Below are 15,721 nucleotides of genomic sequence, written 5' to 3'. Positions count from 1 at the left end.
CAAACAAGATGGATTTTAACAGGGAGAAATGTAAAGAATTGCACTTGGGCAAAAAAAAATGAGAGGCACAAATACAAGATGGGTGACACCTGCCTTGAGAGCAGTACATGTGAAAAGGATCTAGGAGTCTTGGTTGACCACAAGCTTGACATGAGCCAACAGTGTGACGCGGCAGCTAAAAAAGCCAATGTAATTCTGGGCCTCATCAATAGGAGTATAGCATCTAGATCAAGGGAAGTAATAGTGCCACTGTATTCTGCTCTGGTCAGACCTCACCTGGAGTACTGTGTCCAGTTCTGGGCACCACAGTTCAAGAAGGACACTAACAAACTGGAACGTGTCCAGAGGAGGGCAACCAAAATGGTCAAAGGCCTGGAAACGATGCCTTATGAGGAACGGCTAAGGGAGTTGGGCATGTTTAGCCTGGAGAAGAGGAGGTTAAGGGGTGATATGATAGCCATGTTCAAATATATAAAAGGATGTCACAAAGAGGAGGGAGAACGGTTGTTTTCTGCTGCTCCAGAGAAGCGGACACGGAGCAATAGATCCAAACTACAAGAAAGAAGGTTCCACCTAAACATTAGGAAGAACTTCCTGACAGTAAGAGCTGTTTGACAGTGGAATTTGCTGCCAAGGAGTGTGGTGGAGTCTCCTTCTTTGGAGGTCTTTAAGCAGAGGTTTGACAACCATATGTCAGGAGTGCTCTGATGGTGTTTCCTGCTTGGCAGGGGGTTGGACTCGATGGCCCTTGTGGTCTCTTCCAACTCTATGATTCTATGATTCTTCATTGGTGCTGTCATTACTGCTGAATACAAAAGAACACTTGCATTTGGCAAAACACATGCTGGACAACAGCTTTGTGCTTCGTGTGAAGCTGTAGCCTCCAATGGTCCCTTATGCTTTGACAGACTCAAATGTTGCCACCTGGACTGGACACTTGGGCCCAGTGTGCAGCTGTTTATGCCACAGCTGCAGTCTTCCATCACACCGTAAAGCAGTCCTCCCGGCAAGTTTAGGAGTCTGTCCCTCTTTGTCTGCCCTGGGAGAAGGAAGAGGTTTTAAATAATTTTTGTGCCTATCATATCCTCTTATGGCACTGCAAAATATCACCACAGCTACAACTGAAAAGGAAATACCATATTTGATCTGCTATGTGTTTCCCCTCATTGCTCAGCGGTTAGCACAAGTGGCAGATCTTGGCATCCAATAACTGGGAGCAGCACTTGCTTGGAAACATATTCTGAATACTTTGGACTGAGCCGGTGCATATACATGACAGCACATCTCTGAGATTTAATGCGGTTCCAAACTTAATTACCATAGCTCATAACCAAGGAGCTCTGGAAGTTTAGCTTACTGAGGCTAGGAGCCACCATCAAACAATCTTGGTCCTCCAGATATTGTTGGACTCCAACAACTTGCGTCAGTCCCAGCCAGAATGGTCAGGGTTCAGGGATGATGGAAGTGGTAGTCCTGCAACAGCAGGAGAGCCAAAGGTTCCCCATCCCTGACACAGCCTTTTTCTGATCTGTGCCACTTTCACATTTGTTCACTCATGACCCCATTCCATCACGTTTTTGCATTAGTCTCTGGTTTATTTTTCAAAATGCACATGGAAATTCACATTTAAATATATTTTTGAAATATTTTCTGTCAAAATATGTATTATTAAATGCAATTTGAGGTGGGAGGGGTATCCAGTGGGGAACATTTAGGAAGTGCAGAGGCTGATGGGTAACTTGAGTTGTGATTCACACATCAGTCAAGCAAGTGTGTCTCAGGCAAGTCAAATCACTATTCACAAATTCTGAATTCCTTTAACCAAACTGTAATTCCAGAAGACACATTGAAAAAAGTCGCAACTAGCTGACACATGGTTTAAAATTTGTAGGACAGATGTGCCCAAAACAGAAACAGTTTAGATCAAAGTGTGAATTTCACAAAAGCATGAAAAGACAACTGTTGCTCAGTTCATCCAGTTGCTTCTATCTCCCACCAGGTTAAAGACTCAAAAAACATGTATTCCTTTATCAACAATTGTCAAGGAATCAAAACTAGGCAAATCTGATCTTTCAAAACCTTTATGTTGCAGATGGAACTTTGGTTCAGTTCCTGCTGTGTGGACATTCCCATCCGCACAAGTTTTGCAGTCTAAATCTGATATAGATTAGATATACCGGTAGATATCACAGGCATTTATGTCATATTTAGTAATTTGGGGATCAAATACTGATTTAATTATTTTTTATTTTTAGAAACTACATTTAAAGTCTACACATTTATTTCCAGAACACAAAAACAATAGGGTAAGAATAAAAAGAGAGACCATTACTTCTTGTAAAGACGTCCACAAACGGAGTCCTTTGCTGAGGGTTTCTCTTTTTTTTTTTAAAGTAATATTTATTAAGGTTTGAAAGGTTACAAAAATAAAAAATAAAAAAAACAGCATACTAAGCAAAAACAGAACATCACATCACAATAAAGAAAAAGAAAAAAGAAAAAAGAAAGAAAAAAATACAATGAATCTTCCCATAACTTATCTTTCATTTGCTTGTTTCCTTGACCTCCTCACACCTCCCTTTTTTGTATTCTAGTTCAATTAGCTATTTCAGCAAGTCCTTTCCATCTTTTCCAGTTTTTGTCCTCTATTTTATCTTAATATAATGTTACTTTACTTTCCCTCCTTTCACCATTTAACAATCTGGTTTTTTTTCTTAATCCTTTACGGTATCTCTGCTAAAACCACATTACTTCATTCCAACATCCTTCTAACATTCCTTAATTTTACAATGTTTCTGTAAGTAAACTTTAAATTTCTTCCAATCTTCTTCCACCAACTCGTCTCCCTGGTCTCGGATTCTGCCAGTCATTTCCGCCAGTTCCATGTAGTCCATCACCTTCATCTGCCATTCTTCCAGAGTGGGTAGATCTTGTGTCTTCCAATACTTTGCGATGAGTATTCTTGCTGCTGTTGTTGCATACATAAAGAAAATTCTATCCTTTTTTGGCACCAATTGGCCGACCATGCCCAGGAGAAAGGCCTCTGGTTTCTTCAGGAAGGTATATTTAAATACCTTTTTCATTTCATTATAAATCATCTCCCAGAATGTCTTAATCCTTGGGCATGTCCACCAAAGGTGAAAAAATGTACCTTCAGTCTCTTTACATTTCCAACATTTATTATCGGGCAAGTGATATATTTTTGCAAGCTTGACTGGTGTCATGTACCACCTGTAGATCATTTTCATTATATTCTCTCTTAGGGCATTACATGCCGTAAACTTCATACCTGTGGTCCATAACTGTTCCCAGTCAGCCATCATAATATTATGTCCTACATCTTGTGCCCATTTAATCATAGTTGATTTCACCGTTTCATCCTGAGTATTCCATTTCAACAGCAAGTTATACATTCTTGACAAGTTCTTAATTTTGGGATCTAACAGTTCTGTTTCCAATTTTGATTTTTCCACCTGCCTTTGCTGAGGGTTTCTCAACCCATGAAACACAAACCAAACCAAAACTGAACATCAAAAGTAGTTTAATGAACCGTCAGGTTATCAAAGCCTACAATGTGGAAGCCACAAAGATTGAAATAAGGGATTTCTTCAACTATTCAGTATTTTACTGACCTGACCAGTAAACTTGTTTCTGGGAGGCTTCCAATACTGGTCTATAAAGCTTTGCTCATGACCTGCCAGCAGAAGGGGCAACACATAGGTTTGCTGGGGTCTATGTGTGAATTTTATTTTACTCGCGATACCTATCCTTACCTTCTACCACAGAACTCTGGGGTTCTCTTTCCCCTTCCCGTTTTATGATCACAATAAGCTTGTACATTGGGTTGGTCTGGGAGATGGTGACAGGGTCAAGTGAGCTTCATGGCAGAGTAGCACCGTGAATGTGGAGACCAGTCCCAAACTCAAGCCACAGGGCCACAGCCACAGCAGCTCTTAGGGCGTAGCTAAATTTGGTGGGCCTAAGGGGGTGACATTTATAGATTTTATTTATAGACTTCATTATAGACTTCTCCCCACACCCTTAATTTAAAAACTAGGATTAGCTTAATTTTTTTTTAATCAAAAGATGGTCCCCCCAACTGTTGCTTCCCCCTCCACAACTGCATTGCCCAAATGATTTGTTCCAAAATGTACTGATATTCTTACCCAGGAGTACTATATGAATACACATAGCTATTAACTATTAACGAAGGCCAGTGCTTTTTTTCTAAAAAAATAGGTTTTGGCACTCACCATGAAATTGTTACAGTAAGTGTAAGTGCCACACTTTTTAACAACAACAAAAAGTACCCTTGAGTACCCCCGGAAGAAGAAAAACAATACTTCAGCATCTGCAGCCTATCAGACTAGCATTTAATAAGCACAATGTCCCACCTCACTATCGTGCTCCATTTTTAAAATATGTATGAGCATCCAGGTCATAGTATGACTTTTGCAACCTGATCCCATCTACCTTACCCCAAAATGTCGCTGAGTTCCATGGAACTGACTTCCAAGTCTCAGGCAGGAGCAGCAAAGATGGTGCCATGCGGCTTTGGTTGCCCCACAAGTCCCCTCAGCCCTGGCTGGTGAGAAAGGGAGTCTTACAGCTTCTGCAGGGAACCGTGTCTGCCACCCTTGCCTGGCCCACAACTAGAATCCTATGCACAATCTAACCTAGGAGTAAGTACCTTAAAACCCAGCGGGAACAGGAGGTGCATCTAGCATCCTGTATTTCCCAGGAATTAAGGAAGCCCTTTCAAAATCAATAGAACTTCCTTCCAAGCAAGGGAGCGAACAGAGGAATGGGCAGTGCTTTTTTTCTGGGGAGACGCAGGGGTACGCATACCCCTAAACATTTTGTGAATCTTTGTACTTTTGTCCATTTACTGTATTTATTTCCCCCGATTTGAACTATAAAATGGTGATTTCCTTGCGTCTAAATATCTTTTAGAAAAAAAGCACTGGGAATGGGCTCCAATTAACCACAACTGAATTTTCTAAAATATGTACATAAATGTGGCATGCATGCGCAAAAAAACAGAGAGTAGAGGTGTCATAAATTTCCTTGATAATTAAAACACATTTTGTTTTACTCTTCAGTACAACAATATACTTTGAACTCCAGCCTTCATTTAGATAAATGACTTACAGTAATACACATTCAGTGTATAAAGCAAACATCAGGCCCAAAATCCATCATTGCAAGCCTCGAAAAGAATCAATTTGCAGGGCCTGTGAATTATGTGCTGGTGTCATTAAATCTCCTCTACTGACAGTGGTGCATTTGTATACTTAGAAAATCAGATTTAAAAAATTGAACTTTATGCAAATCATCAAACCTTTTGTTTGCCAAAGTTAACAAACACTTCATTAAAATATGTAAAAAGTATAACTCAAATCAGTATCATAGTTTTAAAAGAGTTAGATGCAACATAAATGTGCAATGAATTTACTGTTGCATTTTTTTTCAGATGCAAATATCCAAGAAAAGGGTAAGCTATTTCCTTAGAGCAGCTGTAGCAGCATTTAGCATCTGCATGCATATCTATCTTGTGACACCACTTGGACTTCTCCTGAAATAACTTTTTCCTGTGACTCAGTGGCTGGTGAATGAAGTGCTCCTTCTGTCCTGAGGACGCTCTCCAAAGGGTGCCCTGTTCACAGTGCAAAAAAGCTCTTGTGTCAACGTCTAGTGTTATCCAGGACTATCTGGGCATTGGGGCTTTCTTCCAGGGATCATATCCCTTTCTGATGAACCAAACCCTATGTTTTGCTGTGTAGCTCATACCCAAGGTATGATCTGAAGGCAAAACAAGCCTCCGCCTTGTTGCTGCTAAACAGGCGTGTCTGGTCTTTGCCAGGATGGGAGGATTTTGGACTGTAGGACTCCAGACTGCAGAAGGGGGGGTTACATTTTGGAATATTCCACATAAATAGTCTTTTGCATGTCAAAACAGGGGCACAGAATCATAGAATTGTAGAGTTGGAAGGGACTCCAAGGGTCATCTAGTCCAACCTTCTGCAATGCAGGAATCTCAACTAAAGCATCCAGGAGAGATGGCCATCCAACCTCTGCTTAAAAACCTCCAAGGAAGGAGAGTCCACAACCTCCCGAGGGAAGCCATTCAACTGTCAAACAGCTCTTGCTGTCAGAAAGTTCTTCCTGATGTTGAGTTGGAATCTCCTTTCTTGCAAGTAGGGTCTTCCATCATGGAGGGCACGTGTTGCGGTGAGATCACCAGAAACTGCCTCCCTGTTGTGGGGTGGGACCGTTTGGATGGCCACAATACCCCATTGGTTGCCCCTCTGTTGCTGGGGCAGAAATTTGGTCACTTGGGTTGGCTATTGGCTGCTGAGGGGCTACTTAAGCTGCTTCATGTCGCTGGAGAGTTTGACTTTCTTGCGATGGGCAGCAGATAACCCGCCCTCCTTTCCCCATATTTACGGTTGTTCTTATCGTTTTGCTATGCCTGTCTAGGGGTCGTCTGCTTTTGGAGCAGGGGCCCAGTAGGAATTCTGCCATTTGGCTGGTGCCACTTGGTTTTTGCCTGCCGTGTAGCAAATCATCACAACTTTGTAAGGTTGGCGGTTAGGCATTGGTTCAATGTTTTGCTGAGGGGATGTGGTTGGCTGTGCCTGCCCCTCCATTGCTGCTGCTAGGGAATTCCATTAAAGGAATCCAGGGGCTCGGCTTGCTTTTGTCCAAACCCTGTCAAGGGGCTAGGGCCACGCCAGAGCCCCTGGGAGCATCTGGGGCGAGTTGTGAGATCGAAAGAGTTCTTGCTCCCCCAGGATGCTTTCCCTTACTGACATATGGTGGTGCCCAGTGTCAGTCCTGTTCCTGCCACTGTGCAGGTTCAGGTAGTCTGGAACCAATGCCTAAGCAACCACTCACATGCTGTAATCAATAAAGTTGTGGCCAAAATTTAATGCCCAAAACCTTAAACTAAAATTTGTGTCTATTGTGTCTTCATTTGAGGGTGGTTTTGGGGGTCTTCACACGCAACTTGAAGCCATTAGTTTGAGTCCTACCCTCTGGCACAGGAGAAAACATGCTTGCTCCATCTTCCATGAGGACAATAATACTACAACAACTTTCTTCCTGATAACACTAACATTCTACTTGGAGTGAACATTTTATGTGAAGAAGCCTTTTAAAATGCCATGTGCCCAGATGTTCTGCTAAAACTGAGGAGCCCCTGGACCAGGGACCTTCCAGGAGTGCCCCCACCCTTTCTATTTGTGATTTACTTTTGAAAAAACATCAAAAGATCAGGCTATTTAGGTATGATGTTCCTCCAGACAGACATTAGGCAGGGAGGAGAAACTCACTTTGCACTCAAAGACAAACATATCCAATCTGTACTTTCAAAAAAAGATGTAAACAAATAGGCATCTATTACTATAAAGCGTGCATATAAATACCAAATTAGTAAAAATAACCTACAGAAATCCTTATATTAGGGAAGACTGCTTGCAAAAATGTGTGTTTTAGTCAAAACTGCAAACCACATGTGTTTGTTGGGAAAAATTGCACTGATAAACTGGTGAGTTTTCATGAGGATTTTTTTTTAATGCAAATTGCAGCAGAAACAGAGAACTGAATTTAAGATTAGAAAAGGGAGAAATGTAGAGAACCACAACTGACAGATTCGTTTGGCAGGGATAGTTTATTTGGTAGAGCATGAGACTCTTAATCTCAAGGTCAAGGGTTCAAGCCCCACATTGGGCAAAAGAACCTGCAAAGCAGGGGGCTGGACTAGATGACCCCCATGGTCCCTTCCAACTCTGCAATACTACGATTCTATGATTCTATCCTTCCTGAATATACCTTTCTCATAAGCAATGTGATTCTTTTCATATAGAAGTACACACACACCAGCATATTCCAAGAACTTTGGGTATTTTTTAACCCCATACCTGTGAGAAAAGGCTCAGGGTAAAATGCCTTGGTGAAAAACATCTGAAACTAAGCAATGAAGTTCGGCCTCCATTGGAGGTCCAGGTCCCAATGTGGTGCCACCACTGAGAAAGCCCTGTCCTGAACATCACTATATTTTACTTCTTTGGAAACGGTATACAGAGCAAGATCTCAAAAAACACAGAGACTCGTATTGCATTGTGCAAATGTCTTCCCAACCTTGTAATTTAAAATCATCTTTTATACACAGTCTTCTAGAATATTTGGAACTGGTTCCAAATTTGTGCCATTCTTTCTTCCAAGAATATTTAAAGGCAGAGAAGAATGCAGCAAGGTCAGATATTGCCAATTCAGAGCTTGATGCAAGAATTGAGTGCAATTTCATGGTCTGTATCATACTTGTCAAGTGCCCCTCATTGTGAGTGACAATTGCATTTGACGCAGTCCTAGCAGTTCTCCAAGTGGCTGAACGGCAGCACGTTGCAAAACCAATCTCTACATCTCATGCTTCTAAATCTTATGCATCACCACTTGACAGCCACATAAAGCTTTGCTAAGGAAGTTGGTTAAAACTTTTACTTCACGAGAAGAAAGCTAGCTTCTTTCCATTGACACCCAATATCCAAGGAATGTTGTAAGTGGGCCAGTAATATTGGTTTAAACTTTGGGACGGAAAACCTTTATTTGAAGCATGGTAGGCAAAATTAAATTCATAAACATTAAAAAAACCTTTTTGAGTTAGGTCCCAGGAGCACAGAGCTTGCCCCAAACTGCAAAATATTTAGAAAAAAAGGCACCTGAGTAGAATGCAAAGGAAGGCAGAATCTTCTGGGATATAGAACAGGGGTGCAAAGATTAAAAGGAGAGGAAACCCTCAAAACCACATTTTGAGAGAGTGGCCTGTCATAGAAACGAAAGAGCTGGATCAGGCCAAAGGCTGTCGAGCCAGGATCCCGTTCTCACACCTAGGATGGACACTGCCTCCCACCGTGGAGATGCAACAGAAATCCTCCGTGAATTTCTCCAGCTCCCTTTCAGAGCCATCCAAGTTGGTGACCTTTGCGGCATCTTGTGGGAATCCACAGTTCAGCTGTGTGCTGCTGTGTGGCTCAGGTTCTAGTCTTCTGAGATTGGGAGCTTGAAAATGGGCATTGCAAGTGGCTGCAACAAGCAAAGCACGGCTGTCTGAGATGCTCCTGTTCATGCTCCTGCTTTAGTTGAGATTCCTGCATTGCAGGGGGTGGACTAGATGACCCTTGGGATCCCTTCCAACTCTACAGTTCTGTGATCCTATGGTTCTTACAGGTAGGCCTGCCCCCTTCCAAAATACTCCCCCCATTTTTAGCTTCCCTTCCAACGGTTAGTCCCCTGTGTCCACGGAGCAGGCTCAGTGCTCAGGGAGGTATCTCTGGGTCCCCCACAGGTACTCTGTGTTCTGTTTACAACACTGACCTGCCTCCAAGCCTGAGGATCCTTCCCTCTTTGTGCGGATGGTGCTGTTTGGGCTACACTCTACACACAGAGAAATTGTCTGCGGCTAGTTTATAGGATAGCGATAGTGAGGGATAAATATTTGCGTGCCCACGCAGAGACCCCCCGACCCCCAAGAGATCACCCAGAAGAAATGAATAATAATGACAACGTGTTATGGGATTAAATTGGCCACAACTTTATTAAACTTTCAGGTGTAGGAAGACCTTGGCTTGGGCATTGGGCATGTATCCCTCCCAGCCCCCCAGCCGGGGGACTGAGGCACATCAGATCCAGGGAGGGGACACTGCAAGACGTCTGTTTATGCAACCAGCCAGGCAGCCCCCTTTTCCGTGCAACACTGGGGAGTTCACTGACAGCCTTTCAGTGTCTGGCCAGTGACTCCCCTCAAACAAAACCCCTTTAACAGGGAACCCTGGAATCACCACTGTGGGGAGGGGGTGAGTCACTGCTTCACACACACACACACACACACACACACACACTTAAGGAAGATAGACTAATGGATTCCTCCCAAGGCCTAAAACCGCCAAAGTTGTGACAATTGCTACGGGAAAGGCAAAACCTGCACAGCAAGGAAAATTCCTTCCCGGCTCTTTAACAGCAAACCATCATAAGACAGTAGCAATGCCTGCTGACCTGGAAAGAAAAAGCTTAAACAAAGGGAGGTTTGGGTGGGTGCAGCTCCAGAGCTGACTGCGCACTCACAGGTTGGCTACACCCCTCTACTATACCCCTAAATGGCGCCCACCGGATGAGTGAGTGATCATTCCAGAACCCTTTATATTTACTGAAGGCCAGGTGAAGCCTCTTTGACCAAGACAGAACAATGCAAGGAAAGGGAAATGAATGGGCCAGCATTTTCCCCAGGGGTGCTAGCAAACTTTTGAAAAGGGAAGGGATTTTTGACCCTGCTGTGACTGAGGGCAAATCCACACTTAGCTCTCCTCTGTTCTTTCCAGGCATGGCCCACAGTTTGAAGCACCGTGTCCAAGCATCCCCCACCCCCTTTTTGGTCCTCAGCTTTCTTCACACACAAAAACACCTCTTTAAAGCTCAATTGGAGCAAAGATTGCTTGTTCATTTCCAGACAGCAGTTGCGGCCCCGCATGGAGGGGTGAGTGTGTGTGAAAAGTCCTGCCTATGCAGCCAGCTGACATCACAGTCAGCCTTGGCTCGCTGCGGGGCTGGTGGGGTTGCCTGCAGAAATTTAAATTCAAAATGGGCCAATCATGGCCCTGGCAAGGTTTACCGGTCATAGGCTGGATCACTCCCACGGAGATCATCCGTGGGCCAGAGCGTCATATTGCGACGCCGAAAATCGCATCTGCTCATGTCTGGGGTGCCGGGAATCGCTTCTGTGAATGCCCAGATGCTGAAAATCACGTCTGTGCAGAAGAGATTTTCAGCGTCTGGACATGCACAGATGCGATTTCCGGTATCTGCGTGTGCGCAGACATGATCTCTGGCGCCACTCGGCAAGTCTCCGCACCACGCTGCGCCAGTTTAGCGCAGCGCGCGGGGGACTCGCCAAGTGGGTGGCTCGGTTCGGGGGCGGCTCGTTGCGGCGATCACACAGGGTCCCCGGACATTTCACCGTCTGTTGATCCCTGTGCCACCACTTTTTTTCTCGCTGCCACCACCCAGGCCCTACCTGGGACAATACTGAGCATAGCTGTCAAGTGTCCCTTATTTGAAGGGACAGTCCCTAATTCCAGCGCCATGTCCCACTGCTGTCCCTTATTGATGGATGTCCCTTAAATGATGTCCCTTAAATTTCAAAGGAAGCAGCTCCTCTCCCTCCCTCCCTGCTGGCCAGGGAGCAGAGAGGCTCCAACTGTGTTGCTTGGCTGTGTTGCTCACCCAATAAGAAGTCTAAGAACGACTGGGGGTGGAGCTTGCATGCCACAACTTTATTAAACTTTATTAAAGTTAATGCAAGCTGAGGGGTTTTTTGAATGCTGGACGCCACTTTGTTGCACGTGCTGGTGCAAACTTTGCAGTGCAAAGCCAGGCCGGGGAGCCATCTTAAGTTGAGGCTGCGTAGGCCTTGTGGTGCATGTGATTCAGATTCTATTCAGTTGAACCTCTGGTTACAAAGTTGGTTGGACAGTGTTCTCGAAGCTAACAGCATGAGTTTGACCAGACTGCAGGAGGACAGGAAGACTGGAGTGCCTGGAACAGGTGAGGCTGCAGGTCCCTTATTTTGGCTGCTGGTCCCTTATTTTCAAGGCTGCTGGTCCCTTATTTTCAAATCTGTAAGTTGACAGCTATGATACTGAGTCCAGTCAGGGTTCAATTGAAACATAAACTTCTGTTTATTTATTGCAGTTAACCAAGCATGTGGTTTCATAAATGGTCTCAGTCCATTACAATCATGGGGTGCCTATCCAGACCTATAACTTCCACTACCTGCTCTGACTCACTAAACCACCTTTCAGATATTTACTTGTCTTCCTAGCTCCTAACTGTTCCTGACTCAGCTTATTTCGCTACACTGACTCAACCTCCCCACAGACTCTATCTCAATTCACTCCCACTCCAACCAACCACCCAACTCCCAATGAACTCCCCCTTCGCCCCTCCCAGAGCTGGTTTTATAGTCCCTCTGACTCCACCCCCTGGGTTCTGACTGGACAACTTGTTAAACTATTTCACCTCCAGCACTCTCATATGTTAACGTCGCACTCGTGGACCGGTAAAACAGTCTTCGTGGGCCGCATCCGGCCCATGGGCCGCACTTTGCCAACCCCTGCCTAGTGGGTGGGTGAGGGTGCTTCAGTGATGGGCCTGACGTAGCTAGTTTTCAGTGTGCATCAGGAGGAGAAGCACTGGGTTGGATCCTTAGTCAAAAATGTTGTTGAGGTGTCCCACCCCTGGAGCAAGGATCAAAATTCAGGAGACCCCAGTAAAGGGGTCCAGGGGCAGGGCTCCTTCCGAAAGCCCGACGGGGGCTAACAGGCCATAGATCACCCAAAATGGTGACCTGACAGGATTGCCCCATTTGATTTGTGTCCTGGGGGGATCCTTCACCAGGATCATCCCTGATGGAGTTATTAGCCAGCAAATGGGTTACCTGATTCATGATACATACCTAATGCCTATGTCAAAACCAACTTACATCTGTAATCAATAAAGTTGTGGCTATTTTGATCCCAAGCTGGAGTCCTGTCATATTTGCTGCTTCTACACTTCTTGACCCCTCCCACCAGTGACCTCTGACCTGCTGTGCTTGGGCCACAAATATCAACCCATGGAAAACTTGAACTGACATTTGCTCCGATTTGGCTTTAAAGAGCAGCTTTTTGCAGGGCAAGCTCATCTCACCACACTTGAGGCGTGGGCCTTTGCCTGGCAAGTGTGGATAAGCTCCAAGGCTTATCCAGGCTTCCTCAAACTTGGCCCTCCAGATGTTTTTGGCCGACAACTCCCATGATCCCTAGCTAGCAGGACCTGTGATCAGGGATGATGGGAATCGTAATCTCAAAACATCTGGAGGGCCGCATTTGAGGAAGCCTGGTCTTATCCATGGCTCAGCCCTCGTCCACACCAGTGGCTTCTAGCCAGATTCCCTAGCTGTTTTCCTGAGCAGGAACTTCCAAAGTCAGATTTTGCTTTGAGCAAGATTAGACGGCCATTCTAACTGTGAGCCTTTTCTGCCTTCTTCAAAGACGCCACAGGTTTCAACACTAGCTGGAAGGATCTAAATTGTTCTCCTTCCTACCTTTTTGTGCTCACACAGTAGTTCATCAACATGTTTTAATTTACACAGTGTAATGAAGCATAATATCTATAACCAAACAGCAAAGGATTCCCAGATTGAATTGCTTTTGTTATTCCCCTGTATTCTAATTACTCACGCCTATGTAAATAGAACATTACTGAACCATATGCAAATTGCTAACCTGAGCTGCAGGAAAGAATTCCATGAAGGGTATCTGTTCATCCCTTTGCAGTACCTTAACACTGAGATGGAGACTCGGATTCAAAGATGCCTGGGTCCAAAGTGCTTTCCACGCATGCATAGAAAACACTTTCATGTGTGCACAGAGGGGATAATATCCCCTTCCCATCTGCGCCTCCTCCATATTAGTATGCTATACAGTCACCCTGAAACTAGTGACTATAAAGGGCAGAAACAGAAATCTTTTGCAAATGGCACATTCAGCTCCAGGCTTGCTGCTGTATGTGTGCTTGTTTTCTTTTAAAGTAGCAGTGCCTGTGAAAAGTGAGGAGGGGATCAGAGCAGCTGGGGGGGGGCGTGTTTAACCTTTCCCTGTGCTGCAATCCCAAGGAAAAACCATCCTGCCAAAGCTGCAATGTGCCTTAGGAAGGAGAGCAGTATATAAATTCTAATAATAATAATAATAATAAGTGCCCCCATAGAAAAAATGCCACTTTGCTTGAGGCCCAGTATCACCCCAGTGTTTGTGGGAAGAAACATTAAGTTCCAAGTAGAGACGCAGGAATAACTCCAATTAAGTGTGCATAGATCTGAATCAAGATCTGAGGCCCATCTTCCTGTGACCCCTCCACCAGAGCTACACAGGGCAGCAACATGAGAAAGGGCCTTTTCTGCAGTGGCTCCCCGTTTGTGGAATGCTCTTCCCAGAGAGGCTTGCCTGGTGCCTTTGTTACATATTGTCTGGGCCTTTGGCTGATTAAACCATCTATGGCCTTTTAAACTGGGGTGTGTGTGTTTTGGTTTGTTATTATGTTATGTATCCTCGGATGGAGGGTGGTATATAAATTTAATTAAGTGAAATAAAATAAACAAAATCTGCCAGTTTCTGCCAGACTTTGGTGGGGAAGAATCTAGCAAAGGATTGCCAAGAGAGAGAGAGTGACAAAGTCTCTTTATTGTAGGTTTCCTTGCCATAGGAATCACCAGTCTGGCTCTCCACAGCAGATTCCCAGCAATGAATCAAATCTGTTATTAACTGCATAAGGGAAAATAATAGGGAAGAAATAAATGAGCCACAAGCAGTGCAGGCCTTGAATTTAGAACGTGTGTGTCACTCTAAGCTTTGTGACAAGTGCTCTGCCATTTTTAATCTTTTTGAGTCATCTGTTCAATTTATACCATCAAGGCATCCATTCAGGTATAGCCAGCAAAATAATGATTTTATGTACTGCTAAAAGACTTCAAAAGTTGTGTTTTGACTCCCAATGTACCTTACACTTTCAGGAAACTAGGAAACAGCACATGGGGAGAGAATAATCCCCCATCATTTAAAATGCGCAGGCTCACACAGAGTCCAGTGGTTGAAATGATGCTTAATTTAAAAACTGACAAGCAGCTTCAAAAAGGCATATTCATTTAGAGATGTGAAACTTGTGTACTGGGTGACTCTTCACCATCAGATTCTTTTCCAGTGTATTGAACCAAGGTTCTTCCAGCAGGTAAAGTTGCCTTAGAGTTACTCAGAACATTAGGGCTTATTCACAATTACCTTCCCTCCATGCTCTAATTTGGCTTTAAAGAGCAGGTTTTAGCGGGGAAAGCTCTGGAGCAAAAAAAAAAGGGGGGGGGATGCACGGACATGGAGCTTTGCGGACCTGCAAAAGGTAAGTGTGGCTAAGCCCTTAGTCTAAGCAGCCGTGCACCAGCTCTCTCTGGTTCCTGTTACCTGACATTCATTAACCGCAAGGGCTGTGGCTGCATGTAGAGCTTCCACACCGTCACTGAGCTATGTCCTCCAACTGAACGACAGCAGCTGGTTGAAGGGAGGGGCACTTAATAAATACTGAGGAGTCGGCTTATTAATTACAGATGAATTTCACAATTTCCTAGGGTAAGCTTACGCTCAATGGCATGCAACGGACAGGGCTATGAATGTTCTTAGCTGCCATTCTTTGCTGGGTGACCTCCAATCACCATGGATGATTATATTGGAGAAGGCTAGAAGCTGCCCACCCTGAAGGTTCATCCCAGCATTAGAGTTTCTGTCTTCTTCCAAGAAGCAGGACCTGGATACGCCGGTTCTGGTGACAACTTTGGTGAGCAGCTTTCCAGCAGGATTGATGAGAGTTCCCTTTGTGGCTGCTCTCTCTGTCTCTCTCTCACACACCAGGTAAAAAATTAGACGGTGCTTTAAGCCACTTACTGTTCTTATAACTCATAGCTCTTCATTCCTCTCTGTTACCCAAAGCAAACTTAGCTATCACCATGGAGAGAGATCTCTGGAATTGATCTCTAACTGGCCATTTTGTTGATGAATTAACTCAGGTTGCTGCTAAATCGAACTTCTCTTTATAGAGCCACTTCACACGGTCCAAGGGTCACAAAAAGATATTTCTCCAAAGG

At 44.4% G+C, this 15,721-nt stretch overlaps 2 protein-coding genes across 2 annotated transcripts in view; both read right to left on the bottom strand.

The window, feature by feature from the left end:
* CNTNAP2 (contactin associated protein 2) overlaps window positions 1-15,721 on the bottom strand; it is a 1,044,505-nt gene that overhangs the window by 538,973 nt on the left and 489,811 nt on the right. The gene's annotated exons all lie outside the window — the stretch shown is intronic.
* LOC308460114 (tigger transposable element-derived protein 1-like) overlaps window positions 8,849-15,721 on the bottom strand; it is a gene marked incomplete at its 3' end in the record, with an annotated part of 31,799 nt that continues 24,926 nt past the window's right edge. Inside the window, exons 3-4 of the mRNA XM_080976101.1 lie at window positions 9,376-9,460; window positions 8,849-9,084 (exon numbers count right to left, since the gene is read on the bottom strand). Of these exons, the coding sequence (XP_080832227.1) occupies window positions 8,849-9,084; window positions 9,376-9,460 (321 nt within the window). The remainder of the gene's footprint in view (window positions 9,085-9,375; window positions 9,461-15,721) is intronic.

This window comes from Podarcis pityusensis (genome assembly GCF_964106645.2).
Source record: "Podarcis pityusensis genome assembly, chromosome: 12".
NCBI classification, from domain to species: Eukaryota; Metazoa; Chordata; class Lepidosauria; order Squamata; family Lacertidae; genus Podarcis; species Podarcis pityusensis.
The sequence above is the reverse complement of the archived record's forward strand: the minus strand, read 5'-3'. Positions and strand labels throughout refer to the sequence as shown.